Consider the following 16,375-nt stretch of genomic DNA (forward strand, 5'->3'; position numbering starts at 1 on the left):
GTTTTATAACATCTTTTTTTGCATTGAGAATGTTCAAATTTTTGGTCCATAACTTTCTTTGGTCAGGTTTGGATGGTTCACTAGACACCTGGGCCAGAGTGGCTTGGGAGACTGTTATACGCCCCAGACATGAAGGGGGGCTGAATATTGTAGATCCGGATATATAGTGCAAGGCATTGCTTTGCAACCTAGCGGTCAGAGCATTCCTTCGAGGCACTGAGCCTTGGAAGGGTTTTTTTATGTTTCGCATTTCCGGCTGTACACCTTGTGGTGTTGGAGATTGGATGCTCAGTTCACGTTTTATCTTCACCGAGGCCGAGTATAGGACACCTTCCTCTCCAATTGTAGCTGCCATTATCAGAGCCTAGAGTAGTGTAATATGCGGAAGCTTCGGAGAAGGATCGGTGCTTCAAAACTCAGAAATCAGCACTCTTTTCGCGACGGAAATTAACGCACAAACTGAAAGGAGATGTGCAGAAAAATAGAGAGAGAAGGGGGAGATGTAGAGGACACAGTATTGGGTCCCAATTACCCTCTGTAGGGCCCCCACCACGGATGGTGTATTTGCTTTATTAGAATGATGTAAATCTGAAAACAAATACAGAAAACTTGACCTTTTCTTGGCTGGAAAATCCTGCCCTTGACCTTCAGAAGTCCACCCCTTTGCTTGGCAATCTCCTTGGCTTGACTGGCCCTTGATTGGCTTGAGCACTTGGTGAAAACTGAGATGAATGATGGGATTATGGCTCTCTTCTATTTATACTACCCTTCAGGGGCAGTCGGCCAGCATAAGGGCAGGCAGCCAGCATCAGTTATGTCCCACGATTGGATATTCAGCATTTAATGCTGAAAAATCCCATTAAATGCTGGAAAAATTCCCATAATTCCTACGCATCACTTCCTGGGTGGTTGGACATCAAGCGCCTGCTTCTTAAGGGCTGGGCACATCTTTTGCCCACAATCCCAAAGCTGTGGGCAGCCTGTATGGGCTGCCCCATACATGCCCTACAGCCATTTAAAGGCTGTATGCTCGTGAAAATAGCCTTATCTTTGCCCAAGGGCTGTCCCACAGCCCTTCCATGGCTGGTGGGTCCAGCCTGGGCCTTCCTGGCCCTCATGGGGATGGTTTCACACCATTCCCATGCCCATACTAATCTCCGGGGTAGCCCTATGGGCTGGCCCCTTGTCCTAAACATAATCTACTCAGTGATCTGGCATCCGGTACCATACCAGATACACAGAACCACTGACATCATTCTAGAGGGAGACTCACAGCGCGGACTGGCACTATTTCATGTGCAAGACAGTGCACACCTGACCTTAGACTCCTGTGCAGGACAATGCACACCTGACCTCGGACATCTGAGATGGATCCCTGGCTGACTCGTCCCGGGGACTAGGCTCACATGGGACCAGTTCACCATCCCAGGTCCTGCATCTTCTGTACAGAAATGTCTACGTGGCATCCAAGTGCGGGATGCACGTGACAAGTAGCATGAGACCTTTTTTTAGACAGACGCTTCCTAGATCAGAGGATGAGGCTGATAGACAACCCATTATGTGGAATGACCTCATTAGAGATGAGGTTGGACGACCTTTGGGTGTGTCTGAATATATGCAGTGGCCTGGCTGGGAGAGACATGCATCGACAGTTATTGCCTAGAAAACTTTAAAAAGTCTCCCTATGGATCTGAGACTTGCATCTACCAAGCACCTCAGAGGGAGTCTTAGAGACGAATCAATCAAATTGATGCAGCTTTACCTCGAGTGCATTACAGGCACATTTCATGATTAACATCATCCTAGGTGGCTGGGAGTTTTCTCCAGGACAGGAGTGCCATTACAGGTGTTAGCCTTGCTAGATCAAGATGAGGAGAGAGATCATGTTTTTTATTCTATCCATCCAAGATGGAGATTGTTGAAATGTGACACGTTGGAGATTATTCATGGCACTACCCTTCATCCAGTGTAACATGCGGAAGCTCTGGGAGTCTTCTTTCAGCCCTAAACACTCTTGGAAACCATCTGATCCAAAAACGCAGATATAGAGAGAGAGTGGAGAGAGAGTGATGTGCTGGAAATTCAGTATATTCATATGGTACAAAAAGGTACTTGTCTGCAGCCCTAGGCTGCCTTCTTGAAAAGGTGGAATACACCAAAACAGTCCTACCTAGATGACCCTACTGATCCACTCCCTAGTGGAATGAATGTCTAAATCTATGAGCACTTGGTGCCTTTTATAGGATTCTTGGACAATGTAGGAGCTGGCCGACTGCTCGTCGGCCAGTTCTAAATGCATTTAATGCTCCTTTTAACGCAGCCGACTGGTCTTCTCCTTGTTCATAATGCGCATGCTGCTGCCCCTCTAGCACCACCTGTCCTGCAGCCGACAGCCATCTGATCCATGCCTGTCTCCAATCTACATTGCCAAAGGTGCTCTGTGCTCTATCATCCTGGTTCTACTCTTTATCTGGCTGCCTCTTCTGGATTTAGCCCTGAAAATGTCCATGGCATCTATGATGCACATGACATCCCCCTCTGCTAAACTTGATGACGGGATTCCAACCTGCTCTTGGATGACTGTCATCATCCCAATCCTGTCCCGAAGTCCCTCTGTCATCATCCATCCTTGGCAACCCTTTTTCTCCGAACACCCAGCCTATTCTCCAAACCACTCTGTCTCAGATGAAGATCTATGCATCTGGTTTTCCTCTAGTCCACAATCCATTCCTGCCCTGACTCTGAACACCGTCTTGGTCTTCTTTCCTGAGAAATGAGTCTGGCACTCTCACATTACCCTTGGAGGATAAACCTCCCTTGGGACCGTTGCCTGAGAACCTATCTGGCTCACGGAACTGCCATCCCCTTTGGCACTGTGAAACACCACCAACTACCCTCCTGGGAGTTCTTCCCGATCTGTGTTCCTTGCCTTGGGCTTTGAATCCGTGTACTTTCCTATACCTTGGACCTTACACCATCATATGGGACTGAATCAGTGTTTAGCTTGGCTGAGCTTGATTCTCTGATACCAATGTAACATGCGGAAGCTTTGGGAGTCTTCTTTCAGCCCTAAACACTCTTGGAAACCATCTGATGCAAAAACGCAAATATAGAGAGAGAGTAGAGAGAGAGAGTGATGTGCTGGAAATTCAGTATATTCATATGGTACAAAAAGGTACTTGTCTGCAGCCCTAGGCTGCCTTCTTGAAAAGGTGGAATACACCAAAACAGTCCTACCTAGATGACCCTACTGATCCACTCCCTAGTGGAATGAATGTCTAAATCTATGAGCACTTGGTGCCTTTTATAGGATTCTTGGACAATGTAGGAGCTGGCCGACTGCGGCCAGTTCTAAATGCATTTAATGCTCCTTTTAATGCAGCCGACTGGTCTTCTCCTTGTTCATGATGCGCATGCTGCTGGCCCTGTCCTCTGGTTCAGCCGACCACTTCCATGAGCAGCCAACAGCCTTGAGTGCAGCCAGCACCACCTGTCCTGCAGCCGACAGCCATCTGATCCACGCCTGTCTCCAGTCTACACTGCCAAAGGTGCTCTGTGCTCTATCATCCTGGTTCTACTCTTTATCTGGCTGCCTCTTCTGGATTTAGCCCTGAAAATGTCCATGGCATCTATGATGCACATGACATCCAGTGAGAGTAGTTAGCCACTCAGGAAAGCAGTGGCATGTTGACCCTCTATCACATGCACTCTGCATTGTAGTGCATGGTGACAAGATGGTTCATCATCATTGCAACACTGCACATCAGTAGAACCCATTAGAATTTGATATTTGTCGTACGCCATGATCCCATTGTAATCCTCAGTCCAAGATTTGTTAGGCACGAGCTACGTAGGTCACTCCTCAGCCTTAGAGTGCCAGTCAGCCAGTCAAGTCCCTTAACCCACTTGGAGAGAATCATTCATGCATATAGAGTCAGGAGAAGCCTTAGGATTTGCATTAGATGATGGTTGCATATTGCATGTCATTCATCTCATTTGCACATAGACCACATAGACCACTGCAGAAGCCTTGGAATATCATATACTATTTTTACCATATTTTATTAGCATTTATTTGGCATTTTTACCATATTATTCCAACATTATCCATTTATGCAAGTCGTGTAGCAGTCGGCCAGCTTTCAACCAGCTGACCAGCACATGAGAGCATATAAATAGCATAGCCTTGCAATCATTCATTCCATCTCATCATCATGGGAGTCAAGCGATTTCATTCTTCAGCACAAGGAGCATCAACGGTTCAGCATTCAGCCATACATCATCAAAACGCAGCATCATCAACATTCAGCCAGAAGAAGCACTTCAGTACCTTGTGTTTTCAGCATACATGCAGTTTTCAGCACTCATACACCTCATCATTTTGCTACAGCCCTATCGGTGAAGGTAAAAAGCATTAATTCATTCATTTACAGCACATAAACACAGCCTAGAACAGTCCCAATCAGCCCCTTCTCTCAGCCTAAGATTTGCAGTCTTCCTACATTCCATTGGAAGAGTGCATAGGCTTGAGATCGGTCATCATTGGTGCTTCTATAGCCGTGTATAGTTCAGCCCAACTCTTGGTCTTTCAAAGGTCTTGTGTTTGGCTTATCTACAGTCCCAAGTCATTCATAAAGTCATTCTCTTCAAAGATAATAAAGCAAATACTCCTAGCAATAGGAGGGGGCCCTTCAGTGGGTAATTTGGGACCCAATAAGGTGTACAGTGTTAGAAGTCATCTCCTGTCTATTTGTATACACCAGGGCCTCTGTTGTGGGTGTGCCCGCCCGTATATCATTTTTCCACACTCCCCGTATTTTTTCCCTATTTTTCCCATTTTTTTCCTAGTGGCTGGAGGGCTGCCAAGTGATGCCAGGACCACTCTGAGGCTGGCCGACTGCATCTGTAGCAGTCGTGGGCTATCTGAGTGCTGGCCGACTTGATCTGTGCAGATGTGGGGACCAGATGCTGGCCGACTGCTGTTTTTCAGCAGTCGTGGACATTTTGTGAGTCGTGGGCCTCTTCCAGAGCTGGCCGACTGCCCTCATGGGCTTGTATATATTCCCCCCCATCCTCCTCCACTTTCTCATTCAGTTTCTTCGGGATCTTGTGTATAGAGAAGAGTTTACACACATCTCTCTGTGTTTCTTGTGCTGATTATTTTCTGCAGTCTACTTGCTCTTGTCTACCCAAGTTTGGATATCATTTCCGCTGCATATTCTGACATGGTATCAGAGCCCTAGGCTCTAGCAGATCTTGGGTGTTTTTCTGAGCAAGAGGGGGAGCAACAGGTTGCTGATCGGTGGACTGTTTCGGGCTGAACGGGAAGTGAAGGTGCAAGAGGAAGGCGGGCAGAGAGGCTGGACAGCCACTTGCATATTTTCTGATTTTCAGATTTTTTCCCAGCCACCCACCCTTTCAGGTTACTCTCCGAGATGGCGGATTTACTCGAGATGGCAGAGAAGCACGTGAAGATTCCGACTCTTCCCACGTTCCCAGTGGATCGGCAGTTGGACGGGTCCAATTATGGCATCTGGAAGGTCATGATGGAGTCAGTTCTGGAGTCATATGATCTTGCTGATTTTATTATCAAAGGGGTGCCAAGGCCGGAAGCTGAGGAAGGGGAGGCTTTATCCGCGAGGAAGGACCGAGAGGCACAGGCACAAATGTGGGACAGTGTCAACGCCAGGGTCCGGTCATTTATATTCCTCAATTGCACACCACAAGTGATCAACCATGTGAAGCACATGACGCTGGCGAGAGGCATATGGGAGCACTTGGCTTCTTTGTACAACAGGGTGTCACCCATGAAGCGGATATCCTTGGAAGTGCAGATGCGGGTTATGAACCCTGCAAAGTCTTCGACGATGCGGGAACACATTAACAAGCTGCAGGCCCTTCAGCAGGAAGTCCTTCAAGCTGGGAAAGAGATATCGTCCGAAGATATGGCCATCACGTTACTTTCTCACTTGCCTGGTCAGTATTCCGCTTTCTATTCCTCGTTGATCACGAGTGGCAGGCTCAGCACCATTACTTGGGAGGAGCTTGTGCCAATGGTCTTGGACCAGGAGGAACGTTTTACGAACCCTCCTCACGGCGGAGGTTCGGAGGCCTTAACTGGCCAACGGTCGAAAGGCCGTAATACCAACAAGGGCAAAGGGAAGGCTTCACCAGATAAGTCTTCCGAGAAGAAGCCTGATCCAGAACGAGAGAAGCTGAAGGCCGAAAGATCTTGCAATGATTGTGGCGAGAAAGGCCACTACTGGAGGAAGTGCCCTAAGCGGACAGGGAAGAGTGCTGAGTCCTCAGCCTCAGCTGTGAAGACTCCGGCATTTGTGCACTTGGAGATGGTGGATTCCGATGATTCATCGTCTTCGAGCGAGGAGGCAGTTGGCTTCACCGCAAAGGATACTCGGGAATGGATTCTCGACAGTGGTGCTTCCAGGCACATGACTCCATCCCGTGACTTCTTCCTGGATCTGAAGCGGCAGTCAGGTCGTATCTTTATTGGTGATAACTCCACTATTCCGATTCATAGTGAGGGCCGGATGGAGATCATTCCCGACGGCAAGGGGGGCAAGCATGCTTCCCGTGTTCTTTATGTCCCTGCTCTGGGCTTTCATCTTTTGTCAGTGCATGAGGTATGCAAGACTGGCTTTCGGGTGGAATTTGAGGAGCATTCAGTTGCTCTAAGGGACCGTGAGACAGGCAAAGTTGTTTGGGAAGGCGGTGTGGAGAACGGTATCTACAAACTCTCTGCACTCTCCTCACTGACAGGCTCTCAGGTCGGAGACTTGTGGCACTTTCGTTTTGGCCACTTAAATGTGGATGCTTTGCGGCGCGCCTTCCGGGACCAGATGGTGGTTGGCTTGCCAGATGTTGGTAGTAGGCAAGGACGCTGCAGTTCTTGCATACGTGGTAAGCAGCACAGGGAATCCTTTCCGAAGCAGGCTTCCAGGCGGGCTTCGAAACCTTTGGAGTTGATTCACACTGACTTGTGTGGACCACAGCAGATTCCATCCTTGGGAGGATCTCTCTACTTCATGCTGCTTGTTGATGATTGTACCAGATTCACGTGGGTCTACTTTCTTTCACAGAAGGACCAGGCTTTTGCTCGGTTCAAGGATTGGCACGTGATGGTGGAGAAAGAGTCTGGATTTCAGGTCAAGACTCTCAGGGCTGACAAAGGAGGGGAATTCTCCTCGACTGTATTCTTTCGGTTTTGTGCAGATCATGGCATCAAGAGGGAATTGGCCAATACCGGATCGCCTTCGGAGAATGGAGTTGTTGAACGTAAGAACAGGACTGTGGTGGAGATGGCGAGGACCATGCTGGAGCATCGAGATCTTCCTCGTCCACTTTGGGGTGAGGCTGTGGCGACAGCTGTCCATACCATTAACCGCTCTCCGACGACTTCTGTACCCCATATGACTCCATTTGAGGCATATTTTGGCAGGAAACCCGATGTCTCGCACTTCCGTGTCTTTGGGAGTGACGCGTATGTACATATTCCGAAGAAGCAGAGGGGGAAGCTTGACTCCAAGTCCCGCAAGCTGGTATTTGTGGGGTATAACTCTCTTTCCAAGGGATACAGGCTGTATGATCCAGAGAGGAACGAGATTGTTGTCAGCCGGGATGTGGTCTTTGACGAGCATGTTCCAGCATCCACTGTCGAGGAGCCGCCACTTCTTGGAGATCCAGAGTCTGATGATGATTCCCAGTCTATCACTCCAGTTGAACCACCTCAGTCATCACAGGAGGTTGAGCCCGCAGCTGGAGTTGAGCCCCCGCGACCACAGGAGGCTCCACGATCTGTTCGAGTACCTAGGTGGTTGATGGACACCCTTCGGGAGTCAGGTGTCACGGAGCTACCCTCCGAGTGGACCACAGAGGACGGCCCTCGAAGATCACATCGAGTTCGAGATAAAAGCAACACGGCGGAGCTTCTTCAGGTGAACTATGCTCTTATGTCTCGTATCATGCGGGATAAAGAGCCCACTTCCGTAAAGGAAGCCCTTTCACAGGATACTTGGAGGGAAGCCATGCAGGTGGAACTTGACGCCATCGAGAAGAACAACACTTGGGAGTTGGTACCGAGGCCGTCGAAGCGGTCAGTCATTGGTGTCAAATGGGTCTTTAAGACCAAGTACGCGGCTGATGGGTCGGTGGACAAACACAAAGCCAGGCTCGTGGCTAAGGGTTATGCTCAGCGGCCAGGCATCGACTACGAGGATACCTTTGCCCCGACAGCGCGGATGACCACGATTCGGACCGTTCTTGCCCTTGCTTCTTCTCAGAGGTGGCCCGTGTACCAGATGGATGTAAAATCGGCGTTCCTTAATGGTGACCTGCAGGAGGAGGTGTACGTTGAGCAGCCTCCAGGCTTCATTGTTCCAGGATCGGAAGGGATGGTTTACAGGTTACGTAAGGCCTTGTATGGTCTTAAGCAGGCTCCGCGGGCTTGGAATCAGAAGATTGATTCCTTCTTTATTCGGACTGGATTCCAGAGATCGGTTGCAGATCCGAACCTGTATCTCTTTCGGGAACGCGGCATGGTCACACTCATCATCCTTTATGTGGATGATCTCATTCTCACCGGCGGTCATGTGGAGCACATCGGAGTGACGAAGGCTGCCTTGTCACAGGAGTTTGAGATGACCGACTTAGGCTTACTCCACTTCTTCTTGGGATTGGAGATCTGGCAGACCCAGAGGGGGTTTTTCGTCTCTCAGCAGCGGTATGTTCATGAGTTGCTTGAGGCCTTTGGGATGGAGAACTGCAAGCCTATTACTTCGCCGATGGACCCGAACACAAAGTTAACCGTTACAGATCCTTGTGAGCCAGTTGATGCCTCGCAGTACCGGAAGCTGGTTGGTTCATTGATCTGGTTGCTGAACACCAGATTGGACTTGAGCTTCTCCGTGGGGCTGTTGAGCTCTTTTATGCAGACGCCATTGAAGACTCATTGGGACGCAGGATTGCGGATCTTGCGGTATCTGCAGAGTACGAAGGATCTGGGACTCTTTTACACAGGAGGGAATGGAGTCAAGCTCCAAGGTTGGAGTGACTCAGATTGGGGAGGAGATCCAGACACGAGGAGATCTACTTCAGGATACACTTTTACCCTCGGCTCAGGAGCGGTTTCTTGGAGCAGCAAGAAGCAGCCGACTATTGCCCTTTCTTCGACAGAGGCAGAGTATCGGGCTGCTTGTGGTGCTGCTTGTGAGGTTGTATGGCTGCGGAGGCTGCTTGGCGAGATGGGGTTTCCACAGAGGGAGCCCACAGTCATCCAGTGTGATAACCAGAGTTGTATAGCTATTGCTCGGAACCCGGTTTTCCATGCCCGGACCAAGCATATAGAGATACAGTATCACTTTGTTCGTGAGAAGATCTTGGCGGGTGACATCTTGCTACTTTATTGTTCGACGGAGGACAATGCGGCGGACCTCTTCACGAAGTCTCTACCTCAGGCTACGCTCAGGCGGCACTCCAGCTCCCTGGGGTTGGTTACATAGCCAGGAGCTGAGAGGGGGTGTTAGAAGTCATCTCCTGTCTATTTGTATACACCAGGGCCTCTGTTGTGGGTGTGCCCGCCCGTATATCATTTTTCCACACTCCCTGTATTTTTTCCCTATTTTTCCCATTTTTTTCCTAGTGGCTGGAGGGCTGCCAGGTGATGCCAGGACCACTCTGAGGCTGGCCGACTGCATCTGTAGCAGTCGTGGGCTATCTGAGTGCTGGCCGACTTGATCTGTGCAGATGTGGGGACCAGATGCTGGCCGACTGCTGTTTTTCAGCAGTCGTGGACATTTTGTGAGTCGTGGGCCTCTTCCAGAGCTGGCCGACTGCCCTCATGGGCTTGTATATATTCCCCCCCATCCTCCTCCACTTTCTCATTCAGTTTCTTCGGGATCTTGTGTATAGAGAAGAGTTTACACACATCTCTCTGTGTTTCTTGTGCTGATTATTTTCTGCAGTCTACTTGCTCTTGTCTACCCAAGTTTGGATATCATTTCCGCTGCATATTCTGACATACAGATCTCTCTCTCTCTCTCATCTCTTAAAGTTTGAAGTGATAAAAGTGGATTGCTAAAGACTCGCGAAACTCAAGATAAAGAAGGCGGTGTGAGACTTTGTGTGATAGGATTTTTCATTACGCATAATTCTGTTGCATGTTACACCCTCCTCCTGATATTGTGACCCATGGGTCTTGGTGCTTATGGTTGTATGGTGGATGTCATATTAGATATCTTCATTGGAATCTTGGTGAGTGGGAGTGGATTGATGCAGCCAATTTTATGAAGAGTAAGGCTTCTTTCACCTACATTGTCCGTAATGCTAGGCTCCTTCTACTTGGGAAGATTTAGAGGACTCCTAACCCTAGGCTGCACTGGGAAAACTAAAACATCCCTCATTGATTCAAAAGAGATTTTGGCATAGAATTTAGAGAACTACCATGCCGGCTAGGGTAGCAACCGTGCCTCGCCGGCAGTGGCATCAATGATGTTAGCTAAACATTGGTGTGACGTCCAAGAGTGTTGACTTGAGAAAACATTGGTGATTGAGGATTTGATCTCTGGAACTTGTTTTGGTTGAGGATTCAGTCCTGGGTTACTACTGCTATTGGTCATCTTTTGGGAATACATGAAATTAGTTGTGCAAACAATCTTCTGTAATTATAATACATGTTTTAGTCGTAAGTTTACTGAAGTTCATGCGCTTTGTTCATTTTAGTCTTCTGTGTGTCCATCTCTATTAAAGGCCAGGAGCCTTACCGTAACCCAATCAAACTCTGACACTGTACACATGGCACCATGGTTGACCACTAGGGGTGCTGGCCATGCTAGACAGATGGTTGTCATAGTTTTAAGCAGTGATGCGAATTCTGTAGAATATGCAATGGCACTATGAGGCTGAGTTGTAGATCCTGACAACCCAGCTATCTTTAATGGTGAGGCACTTGGCAGACAAGCGTGAACTCAGGCAGACCAATAAATATCTCAGCCACAAGCGAGGGGAGAAGAACAAAAGATGAAAACAGAGAAGCAAGCTCTGGATATAATCAATTCCAATGATTGAGAAGCAGCTGCAGTTTGAACAAAGCCTGGAAGATGAAGCTGCACACAAGGTTTGCTAGTAACTTCAAGAAGTTGAGGAGGCTTGGCACTTGCACCCAAGCTTTGTTAGCAACTTCAAGAAGTTGAGGAGGCTTGGCACTTGTGCAAAGAGGAAGTTGGATAGACCATCAGAGTGAGGGGAAGAAGGGGTTCAAGAGAGTTAAATACATCTTTTCTTTTCCTTTTTTTTTATATAGCGAAGATGTATTTTTATTAATAATAAGAAAAGAGTACATATAAACTGTGGGATAGTCTTCTCAAACAATCAAGAGAAGAAACTACCCACAGTAAGTGCTAGAAGTTTTTGGTTGTATTTTTCGTAGTATATTTTACTGAAACCTTATTGGCAAATCTGTTAATAGGTGGCTCAATCATTGTACCTGTCCACAGTTGAGCGTGTTCTCCTCTTTCAGAATTGCTCGTCCGAGTTTATTAGTCAAATTGTGAGCCCTCTATCAAGCCCTTTTGGTCTTGTTTTTAATCATTTTACTTGAATTTACTTCTTTTTACGAATACAAAGAGTTCTTCTCATTTTTATCTAATGAGCAGGCCATGAGGGTGCATGAAGAGTATTTTCTACCTGGAGAAGACATAATAGAGCAAGGGAGTGCAGTTGATCAGATCTATATTGTCGCACATGGAGCATTGGTAATAGGTTGATGCATTCTACAAAAAATCTACAGATTTTGTGTTCAATGTATGTGTGTTTCTGTATTTGTGTGTTCATGTATATGTCATGTCCTGTCCTGTCTTGTCCTGTTGTGTTCATATGTATATTTGTATGCTTCAAGGATTACTGCATATTATTTGTATTCAAATAGAAATACCTTTTTGTTTCTCTGATTACATGAATGATTTCTTTGTTCAGGATGAAGTTGTAATTAATTTGGATGGGTCTGAGGAAATTATTTCAAACCTTGAGGCTGAGAGCATATTTGGTGAAGTCGCTGTCTTGTGCAGCATCCCTCAGCCGTACACTGTTCGTGTGTGTGAGCTCTGCAAAGTCCTACGAATAGATAAGCAGACATTCTTCAATATAATGCGAATCTACTTTGCAGATGGGCGGCGAGTTTTAGATAATCTCTTGAAGGTGTGGTTTTCTCTTTATGTATGCTTGTGTGGGACAGAGGCCAGCAATGGCCTGCGGCTATGGGTCCCCACACACCTGGATGCGCTTTCGCAAAAGACAAGTGCAGTGGGCACTACTTTAGCTATAGGCATTTGGTTCTGTTTCAACTAGTGAGCATCTATAACTTTTTTGAATATAAAATCAATCCCCACTGCAATGAATTCTAGAGAAATTCATTTTTTCAAGGGCTTTAAACTGGCTAATTTTTGAGCTTAAGGTGCAAAAGTTATTTTTTCCCCTTTTGTGCAGTTCAAATCAGAGAGCAGGATAAGGCAGTTGGAGACAGACATCAGTTTCTTGATTGCTGAGCAAGAGGTGGAGCTATCCTTAAAGGTCAATAACGCAGCTTATCATGGAAAGTCTTCTCACCTGAAGACCCTTATCAAGTCTGGAGCAGATCCAAACAGGGCTGATTATGATGGGAGGACTCCTTTGGTAATATATCTTGCCACTTCATCCATTTTTTGCAGTTTGGAGGTTCTAGAAAGCTTTTACATGCAAATTGTTGCGGGAGAGGGGGGTGGTTCCTAAAAACAAGTGTATAATCATAGCTCACCAATGCAAACCACAAATCTCGAGACCCTCTTTTTAAACCTTGTTAAACATTTGTAAGTCTAAACGTGCAGGTTCTGATGTCCTCCAGGGCAAAATAGAACTAGGTATATGTAAAACTAGGTCCAACCTTGCACCTAGCTCTAACAACCCCTGCAAGGAACAAAATCATAAGAGCTCTAGTGTCAAACCACCATGTATTCAATATAGCAGCTTCTTCCGAATGCTCATAAGAAGAGGGGCTAGCTGTTGCTCAGGGGAGATGTCAATGCCAACCTGGCATCCAAGATAACGAACTGGAGTGACCCTTGGGACCCATTGAAAAGCCTCAACTAGACACTAAATTGGGGCGGGCGATGAGCCAACCCAAAATCCACATGACTTGTGCTAGTTGATCTGCGCTCCGGATGCATGACAGAAGATCTATATCGCCTCGGCGAATCTCTGGAGGTTCCCCTCGTCCCCCGACAAGTATGCTGCCGTGTCATCGGTGAACTCGGAATCAACCAAATCCTCCTGTGTGCAGATGGGAAGATGCAGTCGCTAGAGCCCGTTCTCTCCTGGGCAAAGAGAAAACTACTCATGGCCTCGGCGACAAACAAGAAGAGATAAGGTGCTAGAGGGCAGCCCTGTCAAACTAAGCGAGAAAGTGGAAATCTGTCACCTCTAGCTCCCTGAATAAGAACCTGGTTGTGTGAAGCTGAGTAGAGTCCCGAAACACCTCGAACCCACTCTTCCAGGAAACCCATCCTGCACATCATCCCCTTGAGAAAGCCCCAATCATAGGCTTTCTCAAAAACAAGAAGGAGAACAATCAGATCCCGTTCGATGCATCCTGGTTGACATGGTCGCCTCTCCCAGAAATTGAAGATGCTGTCCAGAATATTCCGATTCTGAACAAAACCCATCTGTGCACCATGAATCAAGTCGGGGAGAAAGGGCTGCAGTCACTGCCTTGGCCATAATTCTGTAGGCAGTCCCTAGGAGGGTGATGGGTCTCCACTCGCGAATCTCCAATTTGTCACCACCCTTCTTGGGAATCAAGAGGATCAATCCCTCATACCTCTCCGGCATGGCTCCCGTAACCATTATCTCATTGAAGGCAGCTCTGAAGCCGCATTCCATGAGATCCCAATGACGGAGAAATAAGGAGACTTGGAAGCCCGTCCTCACCCGGACATTTTCCCCTAGGTAATGCTGTCATAGCCTCTGCTAACTCCTCAGATGTGAAACTTTTGGTGATGAGATTGGGGTAGAGATCACATTGGCTCTCCAAGGGATGTTGGAGAGATCACATTGGCTCTCCGAGAGGTGTAAATGGTCTCATGCTTCTCCATGCTCTGACAATGGCTGCAATAAGACGGAAAGATGGTGCCCTGATATCAACCTTTGTGAACAAAAACCGTGTGCTAGGCAGCCAATCACTCCCAACACGGGGTGTACATTTGGAAATTTGAGACAAGAATGGTGCTCTTTCATTTTGAGAGTGTAGTATTTTTGCTTGAGAAAGACATTAGAATTGTTAATTTATCATACCTCCTTTGAAGTTTTGTCGAAGTTGAGGTGATGTTTGAGATTGTCTGCTAGTCCAAGACCTATATGTGCCAAAGCTCAGTCGTTCTTGTCATTCCAGGCTTGCACGGCTTGCGATGTGGCAGCACCTTCAGGTTTGTCCTCTACTCCCTTGACGACATTCTAGAGCCCATCTCGCATCAGCAATAACCTTATCTTGGTTTGTCATCTCGCATCAGCAATAACCTTATCTTGGTTTGTCATGTGGGGAAGTTGTTCCCACTGAATCTTTCCAATAGGAGAGTAGTCTCCTTTGATACTATTTGTTGATTTAGGGTTAGACAGATGAGCTCCAAGGTGGTTGATGGAGAGCCGTGGTGTATGAGTGGTGATAGAGGGCAGAGAGAGATGTGTTGCACGACTCAATGATATTGATTGATGTGATAGATGAAAGCTTCACCAAGTACAATGCTTTTATAGCCTTAGAGGCTCATCTGTATGACATCACTACTTATGTCAAACAGGTATAATATCTAGATATTATTCTAACGACTCTTTAAGAGTGGGTTCACACACACACACACACACTCACTCACATAAGTGAACGTTCACACACAATCAAGGGTTGTTCACACACCGACACAAGAGGGTACACGTACACGATGGGTGCACACCTTGAGACTCCAAATCCCAACATAGACACGTGGATCTGTACATGCTCCACCCGTATTGGCATCAAGTTTGGCGTGGGGAGACTGTGGCTCTTCTCAAGTTTATTTCCGGTAAGATACTCCACCTTGCTCCGTTGTTCGAGTGAATACACCTACAAAGATGGGTGAGAAGTTAATTGCCCTTGTGTTGCTCGAGAATAGCAAGTTGGATGGTAAAAATTACCAGATATGGAAGTTCAAGATAACCTAAAGGACCTATGGGAAAGTACGATCGGCTTGGAGAAAAAGCCCCATACACCCATACAAAAGACCCATAGGAGGAAGGCAATTGATGTAAAAGAGGGTTCATCCATTGATGATGAGGAACTAACCCCCGAAGAGAAGGAGAGGCAAGCAAAAATTGATGTTGAGATTCAACAAAAAGCACGTGAGTTTGATCGTAAAGCCCAAGGGCATTGTGCATGATCAGCATGTCGGTGCAAGACCATCTCAGTCTACACATAAGTACCGCCACTTCGCCGTTGGAGGCATGGGAGAACCTCTGCAACATGTATGTACTATGAAGCAACGAACTCAACTAACTTGTTTTACTTGAAGCAAAAGCTTCACAAATTGGAGATGAAGGAGAATGTGAAACCGGCCTTCAGAAATCTGACGGGTGGTGAAACAAACACTCGCACACAAAACACTTCATCACCCATGGGGACCTGGAAAAGGAAACACACAGGGGGAGCTAGAGTGCTCCTGCAAATAGTACAAGAACACCGATTGGCCCCAAAACGCAGTGGCGCCCCTTGTGGTATTTCTTTACTTGATCAAAATTTGAGTACAAAGTACAACTTGCAGAATCCTCTACCAATAGGATCCCTCGAAGCTTTCACCCAGGACTTCCAAAAGAGAACTCTCGTTATTACGGCAAAGCATTCCATAGTGAAGGCACACTTGTACAACACCTCCTTGCTTGAAAAGGTCTTCTCCATCGCTACCATGGATCTCTCAGACCCTTTCCCAAACAGCAGTAGGGTTGTACCAAACCATATGTCCTTCCCTGTAGTCTCAGCTTGCATGTAAGCTCGAGAAGACTACAACCCGTTCACATGAATCCAAAGACATGTTCTCCATATGAAACCAAAGACCTGTATCCGATAAACCAAAGACCTGTTTCCTCGATACCAAAGTCTTGTTTCCTCTCGAAAAACCAATGTCATGTTTCCATGAGAAAAATCCACATATGCACCATCCAATCACGGTGCCAAAAACCCAGGGTTGTTTTCCATAGCACCAAGTGAGAGAAGAATAGAGAACCTATAAGCAAATCCCTTAGCACATATAAGTTCGACACGAAGAGAAATCACACCTTCTCTCCCATGAACATTGTCCCGTGCATCTATAGC

The 16,375-nt window shown here is 47.1% G+C and overlaps 1 protein-coding gene across 3 annotated transcripts in view; it reads left to right on the forward strand.

Annotated features, from left to right (window-relative positions):
* LOC147615572 (potassium channel KOR2-like) overlaps positions 1 to 16,375 on the forward strand; it is a 37,300-nt gene that overhangs the window by 8,806 nt on the left and 12,119 nt on the right. For all 3 annotated transcript variants that reach the window (XM_086779684.1, XM_086779685.1, XM_086779686.1), the window contains 4 exons: positions 11,480 to 11,560; positions 11,667 to 11,765; positions 11,986 to 12,207; positions 12,496 to 12,681. In XM_086779684.1, the coding sequence (XP_086635810.1) occupies positions 11,480 to 11,560; positions 11,667 to 11,765; positions 11,986 to 12,207; positions 12,496 to 12,681 (588 nt within the window). The remainder of the gene's footprint in view (positions 1 to 11,479; positions 11,561 to 11,666; positions 11,766 to 11,985; positions 12,208 to 12,495; positions 12,682 to 16,375) is intronic.

Source organism: Cibotium barometz, chromosome 40 (assembly GCF_041138505.1).
Source record: "Cibotium barometz isolate CiBa-2024 chromosome 40, ASM4113850v1, whole genome shotgun sequence".
Lineage (NCBI taxonomy): Eukaryota > Viridiplantae > Streptophyta > Polypodiopsida > Cyatheales > Cibotiaceae > Cibotium > Cibotium barometz.